This window comes from Musa acuminata, chromosome BXJ1-1 (assembly GCF_036884655.1).
Source record: "Musa acuminata AAA Group cultivar baxijiao chromosome BXJ1-1, Cavendish_Baxijiao_AAA, whole genome shotgun sequence".
NCBI classification, from domain to species: Eukaryota; Viridiplantae; Streptophyta; class Magnoliopsida; order Zingiberales; family Musaceae; genus Musa; species Musa acuminata.
In genome coordinates this window covers 9,601,402-9,614,631 of record NC_088327.1, presented here as the reverse complement: position 1 = coordinate 9,614,631, position 13,230 = coordinate 9,601,402, and the positions used below count along the sequence as shown (strand labels likewise).

At 39.7% G+C, this 13,230-nt stretch overlaps 2 protein-coding genes across 2 annotated transcripts; both read left to right on the top strand.

Moving 5' to 3' along the window:
- Nucleotides 1-1,038: 1,038 nt before the first annotated feature.
- On the top strand, nucleotides 1,039-5,622 carry LOC135671804 (uncharacterized). The gene is made up of 6 exons (XM_065180029.1): nucleotides 1,039-1,157; nucleotides 1,260-1,300; nucleotides 2,384-2,547; nucleotides 4,209-4,308; nucleotides 4,403-4,575; nucleotides 4,800-5,622. The coding sequence occupies exons 1-6, from the start codon at nucleotides 1,117-1,119 to the stop codon at nucleotides 5,295-5,297; spliced, it is 1,017 nt and encodes a 338-aa protein (XP_065036101.1). The 5' UTR covers nucleotides 1,039-1,116; the 3' UTR covers nucleotides 5,298-5,622.
- Nucleotides 5,623-8,120: 2,498 nt separating this feature from the next.
- Nucleotides 8,121-11,733, top strand: LOC135671800 (oligopeptide transporter 5-like). Its single transcript, XM_065180019.1, has 7 exons — nucleotides 8,121-8,284; nucleotides 9,031-9,461; nucleotides 9,545-9,642; nucleotides 9,714-10,286; nucleotides 10,373-10,640; nucleotides 10,730-10,912; nucleotides 11,027-11,733. Exons 1-7 carry the CDS (start codon nucleotides 8,203-8,205, stop codon nucleotides 11,648-11,650), a joined length of 2,259 nt encoding a protein of 752 aa, XP_065036091.1. The 5' UTR covers nucleotides 8,121-8,202; the 3' UTR covers nucleotides 11,651-11,733.
- The last annotated feature ends 1,497 nt before the right edge of the window (nucleotides 11,734-13,230 follow it).

Here is a 13,230-nt window from a genome sequence, read left to right as displayed (position 1 = left end):
ATCTGTTCATCCAACTCTAAAGATCTGAATCCTATAAAATTAAGTTAAAACATTTTTGACAAATACCTATTTGATATTTTAGTTAATAATTAGGATAATTTAGGAAGAACTCTAAAGTTGTATTCAATAGAGTAGCAAACATACTTTCGTTATTTTTTTTTTATGATGGATTATTTTGACCATTACTCCCATTAGAGAAACAGTTGCACGTTTTACTCGATAGGCAATCGTGTCATATCGAGCTCGATTATTTGATAACAAATTTACTAATTAACTCAATACAGAATATATATATATATATATATATATATATATATAAGTCAAATTCGTGCGCTTTACTTAATTTTATGCATCATTCTATCCAACTAAATCATAGTTAATAATTACATGTGAATAAATTAATATCTAAGCAATCATAAAAAATTATCATTTAAATTGAAATAAAATCCTATGAATTTGATAGGTTACAAGATATAGGGATGCTATGAATTTTTTGAAATATTAATGATATGAGTTTTATTAAGCAACAAAGATATCAAATAAATATTTGAATACATAAAGGAAGAAAAATATGAAGAACCAACCATCTTTAACTCCCTCACGGTCGACCTAAGATGGGCAGGGAGAAATATCTGTTTTGGTACGTAGTTATATTTCATTTTAACTTTTATATTAACTGAAAATTAAATTATTTATTCTTTATTCAAATAATTTTAAACTAATAATTATTTAATGATTTATAAGATGTATTTCATATCACACTATAAGAATTTAGGAAGTAATTAATCTTTTGTAGTATGAGTACATCTCCGTTTCAATTGTGTTAGGAAAATAATTAAAGAGGATTACGGATGGATTCTCCACAGGTAATGGAAATCGGTCCGCTTAATTTGGGAGGCCCAATTAGCCCCTTTGTTGTCCGAGTTCGTTCCAGATCAGTATTCAACGGCTCAGATCCATTGGCTGCGGGATCCGAGGGGAGGAATAGGTCACCTGGTTATCACGTGACATCCCGGTCTATTAGAGCCACGGGAAGCGCTTTGAAGCCCTCGCTCTTTCTACCCTCCTCCGAGAAACCCTAACCAGCTGAGAGACGACCCAGCGTCGACGACCGCCATGGGATCGAGGTCGCAGGAGCAGGACGGGGCGAGTCCAGCGTGAGTTACTTCCTCGATCTCTGCTTGCGCTTCGCCGTTCCCCTGCTTTTAGATCGATCTTGCCCTGACGCCTTTCGTTTCCCTCTCTCTTTTTGGCTGCAGGAAGATCTTTGTCGGTGGACTTCCCAAGGACACAACCATGGGTTCGTTTGCTTCTGGATCCTCTCTTTGTTTCCATTTCGTTTGCTAATTGTTGCTTCTAGATCCTCTCTAGGGTTCCTCTGGCTTATTATTCTGCTCTTTTATAGTTAACTTCAAAGGATGATACCTTGTTTTCGAAGGCCTAATTGCTCACGTCCTTAGGCTAAAGGTTTTTCATTAGTTGTTTACATGGCTGTGCTATGACAGGTCAATGTATTTTAGCTTAGCAAATATTTTTTTTTGTGCAACAACAACATGAAAGGAGGGCTTTGGTTATCAATCATTTTTAGAGCAAAGGTGTGCTCATGTTACTTGGCTGGGCTCATCAAGTTGTTCGAGGAGGAGAAATGCTGTCTCCACCATGCAATCAAATAAGCACAATGCCTACACTCTGCTATTTGTATATATGCAAGCCAGTAGCATGGCCTTGAGTCAACAAGCCCGTAATGGATTCTAGAAATTAGCATTCAAACCATAGTTTTTGGAGTGTTCGTTTCAATTAGCCCATTAGGAACATGTTCCTTTGTTTAGCCATGTCCTAGAGCTTTGGATTGATATGCTGCTCCTCATCTTTCTTTGTTTTGATTTTTTTTTTTCCATCCATGATGGAGGCATCATTTTTCAATTGAGATTTTGTGGGTTTATTCCTTCTGTTTGGGCCTTTATTTCTGCCTTTTTTAATTTTTAATTTGGGTTATTTATTTGTCTATCAATTTTATAATTTTGATATGCAATCTATCGTATTTGACTCTTGCATAATAAAGGATCAGTCTTAGTCATCTCCTTGAATCTATTCTCGTTTGGCACTCTTCTCTTTTGAACTAACTATATCAATTCTTGGCACCTGTATAACCTTCATTCCATAACCTAACATAGTTTATTCATGACATCATATTCTCTTTGTTTTAGCTTTTGAAGTTTCATCTTTTTTTATGGACGTGTAGTGTTTGAAGAATCCTCTCTTTGTTGTTTATCATTCTTCATATTTATATGATCCTTGTGTAGCATCTGATGTAGGATTTGAATTTTTTTCTTTCACTTTAATTATTGTTTTTATATATAAATTTTGGTCTGACATATCACAGCAACATTCGAACAACATTTTGAAAAGTATGGAAAGATAGTGGATAAAGTGATAATGAGAGACCGGAACACAAACAAACCAAGGGGCTTTGGATTTATCACCTTTGATGACCCTTCTGTTGTTGACAAGGTTATTGAGGACACACATGCTATCAATGGGAAAACAGTAAGTCTGTTGTCTTATTGTTTTATATGGTCTGCTGGTAACTTTCTGAGCTTTTAATTGTTTTAATGGGTTTGCTAGTTTTTAAACCCATGCTTGTGCTGGCTAAGTGGTCCTTTGTGTGGTATAGGGAATTACTTTTGTTTGGTCTGCCATTTTGTTTTTCTTTTGAGACCTTGTTATGCTGGAAACAATATATCTGAATATACTGATTGACATTTCTTTCATTTAGCTCCGTGCATTGCTCAGTCTTTGCTTGCCCACTTTAAATTTTCTCCTCTTCAGCATATCTATGAACATAATTTAGTGTATAAATTTTATTAGAAGTTTCAGGATTTGTTGACAAGTTTCATAGACAAATCCATTATTTATTTTTTGTATGCAGTGTATCTTGATCATGATTTCTATTGGCCTTGGATAGTACAGTATCATTTATTGTACAAATATTTTTCTAAGGGCAGTCTGCTTTCATGTAGAGTGTAGCACTATCCCCTGTTTTGGGTTTCCTTCCGTATCCTTTTTGGGACATTCCTTGTCATTGCATTAGCTGTATTATGTTAATATGCAATATTAACATTAGCTGTATCCGTTTTATTCCTCACTGTAAAATGTTAATCGAGGAAAGAGGTTTATCTGAAACTAAAACATCAACTAGCGTGAGCATGAAATTTTGCAGTCTTTGATGGAATTTCTTTTTTTTTTTGTTGATTTGAATTAGAACCTTTTAGGTGGGATTCATTCAAATATTTTTTGGTTTTTGGCTACCTTGAGAATTAACTGAATGGCTTTACATTTTTATCTTTTAGGTCTTTCTTACTAGACAGCTGCAACAAAGAACTAATTGAAGTTATTGTTGGATGGCGGTTTTATGTAAATCTTGCTTTCATATATTTGTTTTATTCAAGTTACCTCTGTGAAATCAATTCAGTTTAGGCTTCATTCAGTTTCATATTGATATGAAGAATTATGAGAAGTAATGTCCGATGGTTTGTTTGATTTGGTAAATCAGGGGAGCTTATTGAACATATACACGATCTACTAGAAAAGAGGATTTTGTCATATGCCTTCAATCAATATGCATAAATATGGAAGTGTACATCACATGTGAACCTCAACTTATGGCTATGTGAACTTCAATGTGTGTGAGTGATTATTATACATTGCAATATTGAAATGTTGTTCACATGAAGTCGCATGGCAAGAACATATAATTAAATGTCATGTTATGTTGACCATATTGCAATGGCCTTACTATGTATAAGTAAGCTGATAAATGGTATACCACCCTATATGAAAATTTAGTGTTTAATTTTTTTAAGGTTGTACAGACTATATTAGTATTACATGAGATGGTACGGCAAATCGGTTTTAGGTGTGGTTCCAAAATTTTAAACTGGTTTGTCCCCTTAGCATTTAGTGCAAAAGGATGTGTTCTTATGAGAGCTTTTCTGTGGGTATAGTTCAGAGACGGAAGTTGTCTTTATGGCTCATATCTCTCAATGCCTTGAATTGTTTTAATTCATTCTACATGACAATGGTTTGATTGGTGATTCTTTGTGATGATGCTTACTCTTTTTGTATTTTTTTTTATAAATGCTGGTAAGAATTCTTCTGTTGATCATCTTAGTTGCCTGTTCATGATGTCATTGATCTGTATTTTGCAGGTTGAAATTAAACGAACCATTCCAAAAGGTGCTGCTCCTCTGAAGGATTTCAAAACGAGGAAGATATTTGTTGGTGGGATACCAACAAGTCTCACAGAAGGTACTTTGTGCTTACCTTTATGGATAGCAATTTGGCATTCTTGTGAACAACAATTGTCTTGAACATTTGCTTTTCTGGAATTGACAATGCGCAGATGAATTCAAAGACTTCTTCTCTCAGTTTGGGAAGGTGGATGATCATGAAATCATACGTGACCATACAACCAACCGTTCTCGAGGATTTGGCTTTATAGTATTTGAATCAGAAAAGGTTGTAGATGATTTGCTAGCAAAAAAAGGAAATATGATTGATCTAGCTGGTAGTCAGGTGAGCCTAGTGCAATGTCTAAAGCCAGAAGCTTCAAACCATGCAAGCTTGGGCATGTTCCTCTACATGGAATATCATTTATTTCAAATTCTACTAAATTACTCCTTCCTATTATATTTGCCACTTATTTCTATATTGTTATGGTTAATGATATTGCAATATCATAGACTTCCATAATTGTTTAGTATAACTGGGATTAGGTTGATGTTTATGCTTTGTTGTAGGTGGAGATCAAGAAAGCTGAACCAAAGAAACCCTCCAACCCATCATCTGCTTTTGGTAGTGAACCTAGGGCTCGTCACTTTGGCGATAGTTTTGGTGGATATGGCAGCTATAGTGGTTATGCAGGTGGTGCTTATGGTCCTTCCTCTTATAGGACTCCTGGAGGTTTTGGTCCTAGACCTGGGGGTTATGGTGGTTATTCAAGTATTTCAGGTGATTTTGATGGTGGATATGGTGGTTTTGCTGGTGGCTTAGGGGATTATCGGACAGAATCTTCTTTTGGTTATTCTAGCCGTCTTGGTTCATATGGTGGAGGGTATGGCGGGGGATACGGTGGAAGTGGCTTAGGTGGTTATGGCCGTGAAGCTGGGGGTTATGCTGGTTCTAGCTACAGTCGTGGTTATGAATCACCAGGTGCAGGCTATGGCTCAGGTGGACTCTATGGTGGCAGGGGAAGCTATGGTGGCGGTGCTGGGCGATACCACCCATATGGAAGATAGGAAAAGATGCGGTGCAGGTCCCTTCTAGTCTTCGCAATCAGGTTGCACTAGTTTGCTGGATGGATGATGGTCTGGTAGACATTCATTTAGCACAACTTAAGTATTCTATAAGGATTGAGATCATTCTGGCTAGTTTATTATGTAGATTTCTATAAGGCACCTGTAAACATTTAGCAGTCTGAACTAGTACAGCCTCTATGGGTTTGTGTACATTGTCTGCTTTTAGATATATAGTGTGCATCATCTGATTATGAGACACCTGTAACATCTAGCAGTCCTAACTATAGAACAACCTCTATGAGACTATAATCCTGGTTTGCTTTTAGATGTCATTTCATTTAGCAGTGAGATTTAGTGAATGACCCTTTATGTTGGTAGATAGTTTAATAATTTCTTTAATAGCATTCCATTGGATATACACAGTAAAATTTTCAATTTCATCTGTTTGTTAGTGCATGCTGTCTTGCTGAATATAAGAACCCATGTAGCAACTCTACTTTTGTATTGTTGGATCTATTTTGATTTTCCTTTCTTCCTCTGGAGTTGTCATGGAAACTTCACTGGAACCTTTGGTTCCACATGTTCTTGATTTTTAACCCATGGTTAAACCTTTTGGCGAGGCCACGTCTTCAAACCATGTCTTGCTTCCACAATAACGTGCACTCCTCTGAAAGATTAGCTTATTTTTTTTGGGGGTTATGTTAGCAAATCCTTTACTGGCAACTGCCATTAAGACTGATGTTCTTCTGTGTTCCTCTTGCCGTTTCAGATAGATTGTCCAATCAGTTTTCATCTTTTACAAGATGCACATGTTATGTTGGTGCAAGATGGGAAATTTTCAGTGTCGCCGTATGACTTGCTTGTTTCTAATTCTATTTGGTTTATTCAAAATGTCAACAGATTGTTTCCGTTTTCCATTGGCACTACCAGGTTTTGGACATTGTTGGATGTATACTTTCCTTCTACAGTTACATGGATGTTATTCCTGTATATATATTCCTACAATGACATGGATGTTATTCCTGTATATATATTCCTACAATTACATGGATGGTACGCCAGGTCAAAGATATATTAGGAAAATTCAGCCACTTATTTCCTGAACCTACATGGTGTGGTGCTGGCTCTATTTTTCTTGTGTGAATGGACCGACTGCCTATTTGTTGTTTACCTACAACACAAGCCCAATTGAAGAAAACGAGAGGCACTTGAACTCGAGAGAACGCCAAGATCCTATAATTTATTGCTCGGGTGTTCCTCAATTTGGCTCATCATCATAATGTCATATCATTTCTTCGTTTCTTTTCAGTTTGAGCTGCCATTATAGAAAAGTTTGTTGCAATGGCTAACCTCACCACCTTGCTGTCACCTTCTCTTTTCAACCCCACTTAAATCGTCATTAGTTCTTTTCCGTCAGATTGGCAATGCCTTTTCTTTGTTTTTTTTTCTTTTTTTGTTGATTTACCTATAGAGGGAAAGTTATGCTTTTGGTATGGGGAACTTTTCCATCTTTCACGGCAAAAATGCTAGGAGAATTCCTTGCGTTTCTAAATGAACAATTATTTCATGGCTATTTCTTTGGCTTTTAGGCTGCCTTACCCTGTTTTTTTGCGCTTTTTTTTCTCTAATAAATAGGTTGTAAGATTATGCTTCAAAATTTATATTATACTTTGTCATGAAATACTTGATTTTGTGAAGACAGTATGGAAAAAACACAATATTGGTTTTGTGTAGATATCTAAAAAGCAAAAGGAATCTTTTCCTAAAACTCTATATTGCTATATGAAGAATTTTTTTTAAATGTCATATTTAGATTTTTATATTTATAAAAAATCATCTTAGAGTTAGCTGTATGTAACTCCATATCAGCAAGTTGAACAATTCAGATACAGAAATACGTTTATATGCATATTTGATTTTATTGAAATTTAAAACAGTTATAAATATTAGAGCTTTCAGGATTCTTTTCTTGACATTTTAAAAGGTTTTGTCCTGAATTTTCCTTGTCACATGCGATTAATGTAGTATAAATTGTTATTGATATCGCTGCAATCACCTTGAAAACTCTCAGTATCCTTGATATCACCATCGATCCCAAGCTTCTTAATGAATGTGTATATAATTTCAAGGGAGCGATGTAATTTGTGACGGAAGGGTTTGTCATCGATTGTATATTTTGACTTTAATGTATATAAATGTGTTTCTAAGATAAATAATATGGTCAAAACTCTAGAAGGGTTTGTCATCGGCGTATAGGTCGGTCGTATTCGACTTTTAAAAAATTATTATTGTTTTTTTATAAAAATGATAATAATAATAATAATAATAATAATAACAACAACAATAATAGTAATTAGTTTAGTGCACTTAAGCTAACAATACTTTCCCTACAGAGTTGTAACTCGAGTGACCTCGCTCGGATGATCAAAATTACTATCAAACAATAATAATAGTAATAGAGGTAATAATAATAATTAACTATTGTAATTATAATTATAATTCCTTGTAAGTCGACGCAAAAGGAGGCAGCCAACTTTGGCGGGCAAACGCAGAGGGCAAAGCGTGCGATTACATCTTCACCAGATGTTGGGTTGCCTTCCATCATTCCCACTCCGTCTTCTCGTCTCCCAATTCCATGCATTCTTATTATTGGCGTCGTCAACCCCACTCTCCCCAGTATAGTCTCCCAACTCCCATCGACGCTGATGCGGAGGCGGAGGATTGGTGGGTTCGTTCCGATATGGACACTGCCGGGGATAGCAAAAGAGGGTTTGGGGAGTTCCAATCGGCGAAGGCAGCGGCATTAAAGGGGAGTCGCTCGAGTTCGGTGCGCCCTCACTATATATCGGGGCTGGAATCTTGGGCACAGAATTATCCTCCCTTTGCAAGGGAGGAGGAACGGGAGATGGAGACGACGGACATGGAATCAGTTGCCGATGAGCTTGCTTCCACTCACCCTTATTTTTATGAGGATGTGCCTCTCGTTGGTACGCCCTAATTCTCTTCTCCTTCCCTCATTTCCTCCGTAGCAGACCGAGAATGAGTTCTGCCTCATTTTTTTGATGTGTTCTTTTAGATGTATTAAGAAATGGGGTTTTCAGAAAAGATCAAGAGAAGAAGAAGCAGAAGAAAAATTATTCTTTTCTTTGGTTTTTTTTTTTCTTTCTTTCTAATTTATTTGAAATAAATAACCTTTCTATAATAGAAAAAAAAGAGAGAAAGAAAAACAATTCTTTAGAAGATAAAGAAATCTCTCCTCTTTTTTTTTTTTCTTTCTTTCTTTTTCAGATGTAGACAGAATAGATTATGCAAAAACAATTCGTGCTTTCTTGTGATTCTTTTAGAATAATAAAATATAGATGAGTATTGGGGAATGAATAATTATAAACTTGGATTTGCAGCCTTCAGATTGTAAACTTAGTTAATGTCCTCTCCAGCAATAAACATACTCTTGCATGTGAAATTCACATCCAAATCAGACTAGTGTTCAATGCCACTATTCTATTAAAATATTAAATAAAATGATTTTGATTTTGAAGTTTTAATCAATATATAAGTTTCTATTTGGTTGAAGTCAAATTATTAAGTTACTATGCATACAATTAGAACAGAGAGAGAGAGAGAGAGCAAATCAAATGGCTAAAAGGGTCAGAGACTGTATCTTATCTTCTAGTTTTGAAATGTTTAATCTATTCCCTCCTTTATGACCTAATGAACGCTGTGGTGTTGGCAGAAGAAAGCCCCATCGAGCAGGTGAGGCTCACAGTCCCAGTCACCGACGACCCAACGCAGCCATGCCTGACCTTCCGGACATGGACCATGGGGCTCATCTCCTGCGTCCTCCTGGCCTTCGTCAACCAGTTCCTGGACTACCGCCAGAACCAAATCGTGCTCTCGTCGGTCTGCGTGCAGATCTTGACGCTCCCCGTCGGCAGGGCCATGGCCGCCACCCTGCCCACCACGCCCATCAAGGTCCCGCTCACCAACTGGTCCTTCTCCTTGAATCCTGGCCCGTTCAACCTCAAGGAGCACGTGCTGATCACCATCTTGGCCAACGCCGGTGCCGGCGGCGTCTACGCAGTGAACATCGTCACCATCATGAAGGCCTTCTACCACCGAAACATCAACATCGTCGCAGCGTTGCTGCTGTCGGTGACGACACAGGTCTCGGTTCCTCCACCACGCACGATCTTTGTAGATTCTAATGCCTAAAGCTGAGACTCTGGTGTCCGTGATCGAAACCTCAGTTGCTTGGATATGGATGGGCTGGACTGTTCAGGAAGTACCTGGTGGATTCACCTTACATGTGGTGGCCAGGAAACCTCGTCCAAGTCTCCCTCTTCAGGTGATTCTGCAATGCATTTGTAGTATCCCTGCATCAAACCATTCAATTCTCTGGTCTGCCATTGTGGGCAGAGCACTACATGAGGAGGAGAAGAGGCCCAAGGGTGGTGTGTCAAGGTTCCAGTTCTTCTTGATAGTCATCGCCTGCAGCTTCGCCTACTACGTCGTCCCCAACTTCTTCTTCCCTGCCATCACCTCCATCTCCGTGGTCTGCCTCATCTGGACGAAGTCCGTCACCGCGCAGCAGATCGGTTCCGGGCTCCATGGCCTCGGCGTCGGTTCTTTCGGCCTCGACTGGTCCACCATCTCCGGCTTCCTTGGCAGTCCCCTGGCTTCACCAGCGTTTGCGACCTTCAACGTATTGGCTGGTTTCATCGTGCTGGTCTACGTCATCGCGCCCATCGCCTACTGGACCAACGCATACAGCGCCAAGAACTTCCCAATGTTCACTTCGGGCTTGTTCGACGTCCATGGGAAGAAATACGACCTCAACCGTGTTCTTGATCCGAAGACCTTCTCCTTGAACGGACAGGAGTACGATAGTTACAGCGATATCCGTCTCAGCATCATGTTCGCCATCTCCTACGGGCTCGGCTTTGCGACATTGACCGCCACTCTCTCCCATGTCTTCTTCTTCAATGGCTCGTGCGTATCCTGTTGCTCGATCCACCGCTATCCACATATCCATCTTTCGTGGATTCGATTCATATCTTTTGCTGGACAACGTGCAGGTACATCCTGACACTGTGGCGTCAAACTGCATCCAAGGCCCACGACCATTATCTAGACGTTCATGGGAGACTAATGAAGGCAAACTACGAGGCAGTCCCTCAATGGTGGTTTCATATCGTTCTGGTCGTCGTCATGGCGCTGGCCATCTTCACCTGCGAAGGGTTCGACAAACAGCTGCAGCTTCCTTACTGGGGTGTCCTGCTAGCGATGGCCATGGCTTTCGTCTTCACGCTGCCCATCGGAGTGATTCTAGCGACCACGAATATGGTTCCTTCACTCTCTGCCCTCTCGACATTTACGTCTGATCTTACGTTCTGCTGCTCGGCGTAACATGCTTTGTTTCGCCGGCGCCGCAGGAACCGGGATTGAACGTCATCACAGAGATGGTGATAGGTTACATAATGCCAGGGAAGCCTTTGGCGAACGTGGTGTTTAAGACGTATGGATACATAAGCATGTCGCAAGCACACACGTTCCTCGCCGACTTCAAGCTGGGGCAGTACATGAAGATCCCTCCCAAGGCCATGTTTATTGCCCAGGTTAAATCCATACATCTGATGGTTGTTTGTTCTCTTTTTTTTGTGGCACGACATGCACGGCAAGAGTTGTTGGAATGCTGATCTGCTGCTGCCTTGGGAACTAATGTTCTTCAGCTGGTGGGAACCGTGGTCGCGTCTGCAGTCTACTTCGGGACGGCATGGTGGCTTCTCGGCACCGTCACGGCCATCTGCGACACCAACAATTTACCGGAGGGCAGTCCGTGGACGTGCCCCAACGACGCCGTCTTCTACAGCGCGTCCATCATCTGGGGAGTCGTCGGCCCGTTGCGCATGTTCGGCCCCAAGAGCATCTACTCCTCCCTCAACTACTACTTCCTGGTGGGGATGCTGTTGCCGTTCGCGGTCTGGCTGCTGGCGCGGACCTTCCCCCGGAAGAAGTGGATCAAGCTCATCAACTTCCCGGTGCTGCTCGGGTCGACGTCCATGATGCCGCCGGCCCACGCCGTGAACTACACCTCCTGGTTCGTCGTCGGCATCTTCTTCAACTACTACGTGTACAACAAGTACAAGAGCTGGTGGGGGAGGTACGTATACGTGTTGTCCGCCGGTCTGGATGCCGGGACGGCCTTCATGGCGGTGCTCGCTTTCCTCACCCTCAACAACTACGACATCTACTCCGTCGACTGGTGGGGAGGGGTTGACGATGACTACTGCCCCCTGGCCAAGTGTCCGACGGCGGGATCCTATGTGCCTGACGGCTGCCCTGCCATTCAATGACGATGGCATAAGGGGAGGAATAAGAGACGCCAGGATTAATATAGATTGTCGATGACAATTGGTCGCTGTTATCGATTTCGAAATGCATGATGCGTGCAATCTTTATATTGCTTATCTATCTATATCCCATCTCCTCTATCCTGTATAAGAGAGACTTCATTGTGAGAGCGTGGGGAAAGGGAGAACAGAGAAAAAGGTTGGGAAAGGGAAAGGAAATTGAGAGAAAGAGACGGGCAACAAGAAAAGATGGGAAGAGGGAGAGGAAAAGGAAAGAAATACAAGATGAGAAAAAAAGAGAAAAATAATAAAAAATAAGAGAAAGAAATTTTGTTAGGATGGTAAGGGGGCGGGGAGAAAAGATGGGGGAAGAGGGAGAGGAAAAGGAAAGAAATACAAGATGAGAAAATAAGAGAAAATTAATAAAAAATGAGAGGAAGAAATTTTGTTAAGATTAGGGGGGGAGGAGAATTGTGGATGAATTTTGTTAGTGCTTTCCAAAAATTTCAGTTTCAAAGTTTAAAATAAAAAATGTGATTAACAAAAAATGAAAGTAAGGAATACTAAGTAAATCATGTAATAGTAAATTAAGGCAAAAGAAGTAATGTAAATTGATTTATAGTGATTCGGTCGTTTCGACCTATGTCTACTCCCAATTTCTCTTCCTTCGACCCCGTTGACTTTTACTATTAATCTTCTTTCAATGGGTGAAGATCAATTACCCTTGTTAAAACTCTTTCTAATTTTCACATGTTTAAGATATAACTCTTATACTCCTTTTTTACGAAAGACCTCTCATCTTCCTTAGAATAACTTCTAGATTAAAAAAGAAATAGATAACTTTTACACTCTTTTTTTAAGAGTTTATAATATTTTAAAATCATAAGTTTTTCATGCTAGTCAATGAGAGAGGTATTTCTAGGCCCCAAATAGCTTTAGAAATGGAGCTAATAATTTAAATTCCTGGATTGTTGGGGGCATTCGCGGTACCACCGCCTACTTGGGCAGTACCATCGCCTAACACAACCTGAGAGATAGTGTTTTGGCAGTACTACCATTAGTCTAGGTGGTACTACTACTTAACGTTGGGTGATACCACCATTAACCCTGACAATACTATCGTTAGATTTTGTTGGAAGAGTACAAATCATATTTTTCAGTTTACAAGCGATTCCACCACTTAGCCCAACCTCGAGTCACTGAATTGGCCTTTCATTAAACCCAATTCAATTATGATTCAGACCCAATGGGCTTTTAATCAAGTTTATATAGTTACACTCAAAACTAATTCAATTACATACTTAAACTACTTTAATCAAGACACAACGATTATAATCTTGAAGCCTACATTATCCGGCATGTCATTAGTTCATCTGGCACTTTGTCCGAACTATCGGCACGTCGTCCTTTCCTTTGGCGTATAATTCGATTCATTGGCATGTTAACCTATCGTAACATCCGATCTTCTTAGCGCAATGCTTGATCCTTTCTGTCCCGATGCCCGATCTCGGAGATGATAAACTTCGACCCAACGTTTGAATCTCTTGCTTCAATTGATATATCTTTCCATGATGAAATTTGTC